The 10,210-nt window shown below is 32.1% G+C and overlaps 1 protein-coding gene across 3 annotated transcripts in view; it reads left to right on the forward strand.

Moving 5' to 3' along the window:
* Positions 1–10,210, forward strand: part of LOC106469048 (syntaxin-binding protein 5-like) — a 55,031-nt gene that overhangs the window by 37,766 nt on the left and 7,055 nt on the right. For all 3 annotated transcript variants that reach the window (XM_013929502.2, XM_022397441.1, XM_022397443.1), the window contains exons 18-21: positions 1,728–1,931; positions 4,601–4,709; positions 6,581–6,676; positions 8,012–8,136. In XM_013929502.2, the coding sequence (XP_013784956.1) occupies positions 1,728–1,931; positions 4,601–4,709; positions 6,581–6,676; positions 8,012–8,136 (534 nt within the window). The remainder of the gene's footprint in view (positions 1–1,727; positions 1,932–4,600; positions 4,710–6,580; positions 6,677–8,011; positions 8,137–10,210) is intronic.

The following is a 10,210-nucleotide window of genomic DNA, read 5'->3' on the forward strand; positions in this document are numbered from 1 at the left end:
GTAGACGTAGTTGTAACTGTAAACATCATTCATAATGTGATAGAGAATTAAGTGAAGGTGTTGCATAGCTGTTAAAATAACTTAAATTTTACTAACAGTATCAAATTTCCTAGGAGAGTTCACTGTTTCTGTGAATTCAGTAATGAATTATATTCACTCAGCTGTATCTTATTGAATGATGCTATTTTTCTCTTTCCATGTGGCCTAAACATGATTATGTATGTAAAGTGAGGGAAAAACCCTTAAAAGTGTGCATGTCATGACCTTTTAGAGTTATTTTCAAAATTTAAACAACTTTTTATCATTATGTATGAATATACTTGGCATCAAAACATAGTTAACACATCAAATTTTAATACTGTACAAGTTTTAAGTTTTTAATTTTATAAGGAAATATTTCAAAGAATCCTCAATCTCCCCCTAGTATGAGAATTGTGACATTTGTTCCCTAGGTCTTCCCTGTTTAATTTATTTACTGCCCCTCTGAGGAGTACAGAAATCAATGTAAATTACTCATTATATTACTGATATTACTAATGCAAAGTATAATTTTTGCCAATTTATTTACGTACATTGTTTGAACATGATAAAACATAGAAATAATATTCAGTAAAGATCTGAGTCATCCGAATCTAACCTATATGAAAGCCATCATATCATGCTTGATTTCTCAAAATAGGAGGATCTATAAAATCCAAAATGCATTTATCCAGATAGAATAGTGCAAGGGGGTGCCATGAAACCTTGTAAATGTAATGAGTGTTGGTATAATAAGCCTAAAGTAGTGTGGGATTTCCTAGTCTAGAGCCAAGTGCATAAAATTTATGATGAAAGTAAAAATACCAATTCAATTTTAAACTTAAATCGTTTCTGAATTTAGCTACTTTCTGTTATATCACCAATGTTTTTAGTAAAAAAAAAAAATCTTTTAATCAACAGACACACTAATTTAATAAATATGCTGATATTTTTTCAGTTTTGTTGATTATACATTTCATTTTATACTTTCAGTACATAGACTAACATCAAAATTAATTTATACTTTTGTTGCTGATATAAAAGCCATTGTTGGAACGTAGTGTTACCAAAACACGGTCTTTTCTATATATTAGAAGTTGTTAATCAAACTGATTTTTACAAATAATTACTCTATGAATATGTCAAGAATTTATTTCATGAATGATCTTAATTTTGATTGGCTCACAAATGAACTTACAGACGTTTGACTGCCTCGACTGCACTTTTCTGCCTCTTTGTTGGTCAAGTTTAATTTTGCAAAATTTCTTTATTTCAGTTGTGAGGTTAGGGTATACTATGGGGTGGGGGTGGTAGTACTTACCCCCATAATTTTTGACGGGCTATAACGCTATTATTTTATAATTACCTACCAAATTCACTGAACAGTAAATTTAATTTATCTGTATCTATTTATACAACATATTAAACATTACTCTTTTTTTTTTTTTAATTTCAATTTAGTTTTACTTAAATGCAGGAATAAATTACAGTGAATTAGATTTGTATTTGTGTCCAGTATACAACTGTTATAAATGTTTGTGTTGTGATTTCTGGGTAAATGGTGGCTTTTTATCTTAGTGGCGTTGTTTTTATTTTGGGCAAATAGTATTTGAGTAATTTTTCTATTTTACTCTGAGATCGTTTTTGAGTTTTGTTTGCTTGAAATCTTCTAAGAACTAACTTAAGCCAATGTGAATTTTTATGTCTAGAAGCTCCTGTGAATAACAGTTCAAAGAACCGAGCCTCTCCAACTTCGTCGTCTTCCGAAGTCAAAGATAGCCAGTTTGTGGTGATGGCTTCTGAGAAGCAGGCACGTGTAGTAGCTCTCCCATCGCAAACGTGCGTGTACAAAGCAAATCTGACCGACACATCGTTTGTTGTTCGTGCAGAGGTTATACCCATGAAATCACTCGGTGAGAATCTTTCGTTTGCCATTTAAATTTGAATATCAATTAAATACTAATTAACATTTTCTTAAAGTTTAGTGTAGTTTAATAAGGGATTATCAATTTAGGGTTAACAGACACCAATAATTTTCCTGGACAGTACCCAATGTTTGGTCCTCGAAAGTGTTCCTGATCAGGCAAGCATTTCTCTAAAAAACCTCAAAGGCAGATTGCATGTTTTGCTATATACCTTTTGTATGATGTCACTATTATTCTCATCCATTGTTGAAATCTGTCTAAACACTTTGTGTTAACGATAAACGAGAGCTACAGTTAACTTAAAAATCACTGTGAAAAGGTTGATTACATTAGGAAGTTTTCTTGTTGGTTACAATCCAATATTTTCCAATTCCAAGCATATCTTTATTACATTAATATTTAGAGGTTTATAAGTTGGATTACTAAAACCTCGTTATATTTAACCACGTGTGCTTTTCTTTGTCTGATAATACTAGCTTGAGAAGTGTTAGATGTAGAACATTTTCTACGGAATTATGTCTAACCTTTGTATTAATGAATTCAGATTTTAATCTTGTAATGTTTTATCAGCATTAATACAATTGTGATAAAACATGACTTTAGTTGTTGAAATAGAAACCTTTTTTTTTAACAGATTTTCAAAGTTGGAAACAAAATTACATAACTAGCTATTTTATGTTGTTCTAAATTTAAACTTTAGTTAACGAGATATGTTCAGGTCCACTGAGAAAGTATTTAAATAAGAAATAGTTGTTAAAACAATGATTTATAAATCATAATTAAAATAGAAAAAATTGTAACTTTTGAGCGGTTTAGGCTATAAGAACAGATTGTAATGAGAAAAGACTACTCACGAAAATTAATTAAATGCAACATTGTAATAACTAAACTATGGGATAAGAGCATAAAATAGTCTAAAAAGAGTTGATTTATAAAGCTGAAATACAATAGTATTGTTCCAATAAATATTGTCTTGGCATAGCCAGGTGGTTAGGGTGCTTCACTCGCAATCTGCTGGTTGTGGGTTTGAATCCCCATCCCACTGAACATACTCGCCTTTTCAGCTGTGGGGGCATCATAATACGATAGTCAATCCCACTATTCATTGGTAAAAGAGTAGCCCGAGAGTTGGGAGTGGGTGGTGATGACTAGCTGCCTTCCCACTAGTCTTTCATTACCAAATTAAGGACAGCTAGAGCAGATAGCTCTCGTGTAGCTTTGCGCGAAATTCAAAACAAACAAACAATTAACAAATGTTTAACACTTTTAAGTAGTAAAACCTCAGGGAAAAATGTAAATAAACCCATCAAATGAAGGATGGGACAGTGATTACTTTATAAAAGTATTATATTTTCCAAGAAAAGCCACCAGAAAAATTTATTTTGATGTGATGTAACCTCCAAGTAACAGTTAAGCTAATCTAAAGTTGAATATGTTTATATTTTTAGTGTTGCCATTAGAAGTGTCACGATAATTATCCTTTATAGCGTGTGTTGCTATAGCCAGTGAATAAACTCGTGTTTATTTACTGTAGTTAGTTAAAAATGGGTCTATTTTCATAGATTTGGGTCAGAAACATAGATGGAAATATTCAGTTAGCACATTTTTAATAGTAAGTTCAGAAACAACGATTTATAAGGGTAATGACGTGGTGTTATTTTTCACGAGGATACCACGGTTTTTGACAGAACATTGCTCGAAACATGTTTCTTCCTTAAAAAAACAAAACCACTTCATTAGGCTTATAAATCGTTTGTCAATTTACTGTTATATTTGCATAATGTGCTTCTGTACATAAATAGCACACTATTTATTCTTACAAAACCAAATCTTTGGGAACTACGTGTAATGTATACTCTGAGGTGTATTAAATAAATCATTAAGCTGTGCAAGGTAACCGTGGGTGTTGTTTTATTGACATTTTTCATTGCAATATGTCCGTGGACATGTACTGCTAGAAACCGGTTTTGATACCCGTGGTGGGCAGAGCACAGATAACCCTTTGTGCTTAATAACAAACAACAACATTATCATTGTGATGGACTTATTAAAGTTTTTATTTTCTTCTTAATCTGCTCCTTTTCTGCTTTATTGGCCACATCTGCGTGTTTGGTTTAATTAAACAGATTGTATAGATGTATCACAAAACTTGTAGTTTGGTAAGTTGTATAATGTTATGGACACTAAAATAGTTTATCTGGTAACAGTTAAGTTCAGTATGAAATAATTTTTTTTTACTATATATTGATATGTAGGATTATGTAAAAAAAAAAAAAAAGGGGTTTTCAAGCAGAAATTTTTTAAAAACCACCAGGGACTTGTTTGTCAAGATTTCTCAAGAATGTAATGCTCTTTAAAAAAATGATGATGACAAAACCTTGTCGAAACGTTGTACATTTGCTGTCATGTTAAACTTATATTAAAGTTTTTCTTCATTACCCATTTAAGCCGTCTCCAGCCATTATTACTCTTTAAAAAATGTTGTATATGGCCAACTTTATTTTATTTTGTATCTAAACTTTTTATCGTGCACCAATCATGCAGAAGGAATAACTTGTTTCACACATGTTTACATAAGAACCATGTGTTTAACTCTTCCTAAAATTTACCTGTTAGTCTGACCTGCTCGATTACAAACGTCTTTTCTCGTCTTTTAGATAACGCTTGTCTAGCATGCTACATTGGTAATGGAAATATAGTGGTCTATAGCCTACCTAGTCTTAGGCTACTCTATGAAGTCGACTTTCTGCCTTTGATGGACATGAGGTAGGATCTTATACATACAGCACGCATAGTGGAAACCTAGTTTTTTTACGGCTGTAGAATTAAAAAAAAATCACTTTTAAAGCTGTCTTGTCTTCAAGACTGATAATTAAGCATGGTTTCTTAAAACTAGTTGGTTGTATCATTTCACAGTATTTAATGTTATATGTTTTGATAATCAACAAGGACATTTCAAAAACTGATCATTATACCATCCATTAAAGATTGAAATTCTCTGTTACTCTGGGAAGTCGAGTTTTGATTCTGATTTTAACAATTATGAATATTAAAATGTGTTTGTTTTTGTTCTTCTGGGATGTCAAGTTTTGATTCTGATTTTAACAATTATGAATATTAAAATGTGTTTGTTTTTGTTCTTCTGGGAAGTCAAGTTTTGATTCTGATTTTAACAATTATGAATATTAAAATGTGTTTGTTTTTGTTGCTCTTGGAAGTAAAGTTTTGATTCTGATTTTAACAATTATGAATATTAAAATGTGTTTGTTTTTGTTGCTCTGGGAAGTCCAGTTTTGATTCAGATTTCAACAATTATGAATATTAATGTTTGTTTTTGTTCCTCTGGGAAGTCGAGTTTTGATTCTGATTTTAACAATTATGAATATTAAAATGTGTTTGTTTTTGTTACTCTGGGAAGTCGAGTTTTGATTCAGATTTCAACAATTATGAATATTAAAATGTGTTTGTTTTTGTTGCTCTTGGAAGTCAAGTTTTGATTCAGATTTCAACAATTATGAATATTAAAATGTGTTTGTTTTTGAAATATTCCAGTGGCAATATAAAGATTGAATGTACATAAGAATAAAATTATCGATGTTCACTGGGCTTGATTGTTTATCAAAAAAGCAATAAGTAACATGTGACTTAAAAACATCTCGTTTAATGTACGTGTGTCTATCTTAAATGTATGTATAAACAATGTGTGTAAAAGAAATCCCTCAAATAATTAATTGGATTTGAAAAAATGTAGTTGTAGAATTAATGTCTTACCAGTTATGAATATAAGTAGTGTTTCTGTGTTTGTCGTAAATATGCCAGTAATGAGTGCCATTAGTACTACTAGTGGCCACCCCCCACTAAGTGATCTATAGTTAGCGATCTCTGGAGATCTATGCATCTTAAAATAAAAATAATTCTTCTTAACACATCCCAAATTTCCTAGTTGATTAAACCATTTTTGACAGGTCCAAATGCTAAAGCCGAGAAGAAGTTAGAGGGCAAACTAACGGACAAACTTTTCTCTAATTACAGTAGAATGTAAGCTATTTTTAAAAAGTTTCAAATGTAGCTAATTTTTTTTACTGCTGCCCTAAACATTTGAAGGCTTAGTATGTAAATTATTAGACACGAGCTAGCGTAAGGCTTAATTCAAACATTGTAACATTTTGCTCTAGGTGTTTACATGATGATTCAACCCTTTCCTCATTCACCTGCCATGGACACAACTTTATTTTGTACACTAAATAGGGCATCTTAATTAAATGTATTAAGAAAAAAAATTCTTATTTTGAGTCTTTAACTGAAAAGTAGACTTGACCTAGTAGTAAACACGTTAGGCTGGGGATCAGTGGGTCCGAGGTTTACACTTTCACTTGCGTGTAAAGAGTTTGAAGCCCTTGTGTCGGTAGATGCTGCTGACCAACTGTCTCATTTTCTGGTTAGTAGTTTAAAGTTATGCATGTCTATACTTGAGTATAAGGTGACACTCAAGTTGAAGTACCAAATATTAGAAATGAAATATTTGTTTATAATTAAGTTTATTTCTGTGTGTTTCAAGATAAGATGTAAACTTGGATATTATCATTAACATTGAAATATTCTTAATTTAGCTTCACAAATTTGTTTCTTCTACTTAGGATTGCCAAGACTTTTTGTTTTAGCAATAATGGTCATGGCTTATACCTTTGTTCTGCCTCAGAATTTCAGAAGTTTTCAATATCTGCAGCATTCTGGTAAGTTCAAGAGTAGTCTCGTGTAGGAAACCTGTACAAACTAAGATGTTTTAAACATTACTAAGTTTTATACAAGTAAATTATCTTGAACTTTTTATCAGTAAAAAGTCACTCCTGGAGTAAAATGTTCAAGTCGAAGTAGCTCGTAAGGGGGGTATTTACACTCCTTAAAAATTCTCGACCTTCGATAGATCCATTTCAAGGCCTTTAAGAAACCTTGTTTTGTCAAAGTAACTCAAAATAGCTGTGACAGTTGAATTTATGTAGGGTCTGTTAAGCTTTAATTTTTTTTACTATATACACACATCATTTGGAAGTGTGATAATACTTCATGTGAAACGTGTTTGGTAAATTGGACTATTTTGTCTGTTGATTTAAGCAGCACTGCATACCTTCCATTCGATTATCATTTTCTACTTTGCTATCAGGCCCAGCATGGCCAGGTGGTTAGGGCACTCAAATTTGCAATTTGAAGGTCACGGGTTCGAATCCCCATCACACCAAACGTGCTCGCCCTTTCAGCTGTGGGGGCATTATAATGTGACGGTTAATCCCACTATTCATTGGTAAAAGAGTAGCCAAAGAGTTGGCGGTGGGTGGTGATGACTAGCTGCCTTCCCTCTAGTCTTGCACTGCTAAATTAAGGACGGCTAGCACAGATAACCCTCGTGTAGCTTTGTGCGAATTTCAAAACAAACAAACAAACTTTGCTATCAGTTGCATCACTTTCCTTGTTCGTTTGATTTATTTGACACAACAGTCGATTGCCACGAGTGGAAAGTGTACTTTCATTGATAAATTATTATGAAGAAGAAATGGCTGAAGGAGGATAGCAGCAATCTAAACATAAACAAAGCTTTTTACTTCCAATATACGAAATCTGTAGACTTGCATACAATGGGAGAATCAGTCACATGAAAGGCAAAATGTGCTGTGATATTGTCAAATAAGGCAGGAATGCAGGTTGGAAATGAATGAACCAAAAAAACCATGTTGAGCGTGCTTGCTGTTTAAACAAAATCATACGTAGTGGTCCCCAAATTATTTATTTTTCTTAAATTTCAATTTTTTTTTAAGTTTCATTTTGGACAAAACTGATTAAATACTAAAAATCATGCGGAAGCATTGAAACATCTAATCAGTAGAGCTAATCAGAAAGTAATAGCTTAATTCATGAAAGTTTTGTAACTCTGATATACCATTTCCTTTATAAAAAAAAAATTAGTTTGTTTTAATAAATCTTTAATAATAAATAATAAATCTTGTAAAGAGATTCAGAAAAATAATTTCTGCAACTTTTGTAGTTAAATGATGAAAGTGCGTGTTTTGTTTCAGTGAAGTTCTTCAGGATATGCTTGGCACTTTATTTCTAACGAAAGACATGCCTGAGCCTCCTAAACAAGGCTTCTTCAAGGGATTGTTTGGTGGAGGACCAAGTTTGCTTGATAGAGAGGAGTTATGTAAGTAGTGATGATAAAAAGTTATGTAAAACATATTGGAAATGATCTTGAGCTTCACTGAAAGCTCTTGGGTAAGTTACTACATTATTAACAGGCATCTTTTTCTGCTCATTAAATGGTCTTGGGTAAGTTACTACATTATTAACAGGCATCTTTTTCTGCTCATTAAATGGTCTTGGGTAAGTTACTACATTATTAACAGGCATATTTTTCTGCTCATTAAGTGGTCTTGGGTAAGTTACTACATTATTAACAGGCATCTTTTTCTGCTCATTAAACGGTCTTGGGTAAGTTACTACATCATCATTAAACGGTCTGGGGTAAGTTACTACATCATTAACAGGAATCTTTTTCTGCTCATTAAACGGTCTTGTGTAAATTACTACATCATTAACAGGAATCTTTTTCTGCTCATTAAACGGTCTTGTGTAAATTACTACATCATTAACAGGAATCTTTTTCTGCTTATTAAATGGTCTTGGGTAAGTTACTATATCATTAATGGGCATCTTTTTCTGCTCGTTAAACGGTCTTGGGTAAGTTACTACATTGTCATTAATGGGAATCTTTTTCTGCTCATTAAATGGTCTTGGGTAAGTTACTGCATCTTTAATGGGCATTTTTCTGCTCATTAAATGGTTTGGGGTAAGTTACTACATTCATTAACAGGCATCTTTTTCTGCTCATTAAACGGTCTTGGGTAAGTTACTACATCATCATTAACAGGCATCTTTTTCTGCTCATTAAACGGTCTTGGGTAAGTTACTACATCATCATTAACAGGCATCTTTTTCTGCTCATTAAACGGTCTTGGGTAAGTTACTACATCATCATTAACAGGCATCTTTTTCTGCTCATTAAACGGTCTTGGGTAAGTTACTGCATCATTAATGGGTATCTTTGTCTGCTCATGTCACAAGGTTTTTAGCAAGTTACGTTAAAGATTTAATCAAATTACTTTATTATCATGTTATATGAATAAACTTGGCATCAAAACGTAGCTAGTAATCCAAATGTTAATATAAGTTGTAGTTCTTAATTTTATGAGTCAAGAAAAAAAATTCTCAACTTCCCCTAGTTATGACAATTGTGACATTTGCTCTCCAGATATCCCCTTTTCCCTAATTTACTTACCACTCTTCTGAGAAGTATGAAATATAATGTAAATTACTCATTATAATGTTGTCATCACTCAGGCAAAGCATAATGTGTACAGCCTTCAATCTCCTTTTCCCTAATTTACTTACCACCCTTCTGAGAAGTATGAAATATAATGTAAATTACTCATTATAATGTTGTTGTCACTCAGGCAAAGCATAATGTGTACAGCCTTCAATCTCATTTGGTTACAGAGCCACAAACTAGAAAATCAGACAACTTTTGCTACACCCACCTATTACATCCTCTTTCAGAAATTGCCAGTAGTTCTCTCTGACTCTTAATAATATATTATTTATAACCAATAGAAAGCCACTGTTTTAATCTATTAAGTGACATATTATATTTCATTGTTTTCTGTATAGAGAATTGTCTATTTCACTTCCAGTTCAAATTATATTCCCACGGGAAACACATCGACTAGCTTTATCTGAATTTTTAACAGCTTTTGTTGCACAACTATAAAACCAGAAAAATTGTGACAGTTATGTGACATTTTCTGCTCTTTTGAATGTTATTATTTTGTGTTCTTTGGTGCATTATATAATTAAGTTATTTGGTGCTGTAGTACCATTAGTATAAAGGGGGGAAAAAAAACTAGGGTTCCATCGACAGTCGAGAGCACATAAAGGTTTTCATCTGCAAAATATCAGATATTTTTTTATTAAGTGTTAAGGTTTTTATAAGTAATGTTTTACTCATCCCATTTTTTTTTTAATGTTGCCTATCCAACATGCAAAGTAATTTTAAGATTAAAAATACTTTTATGTGTTAGAAAATTTTCAAATCTCGTATGTGAAATCTTTATAACCTCCAGATAATTATCAAACGTTTTTTAAGTAAAATTTTTTATATCTTATCTGTTGTTTTCACTATCGAGTCTCTGCGTGGGTTTGGTCGATTTGACCGATCTCGT

The sequence above is a fragment of the Limulus polyphemus genome, unplaced genomic scaffold (assembly GCF_000517525.1).
Source record: "Limulus polyphemus unplaced genomic scaffold, Limulus_polyphemus-2.1.2 Scaffold3274, whole genome shotgun sequence".
Taxonomy (NCBI): Eukaryota; Metazoa; Arthropoda; class Merostomata; order Xiphosura; family Limulidae; genus Limulus; species Limulus polyphemus.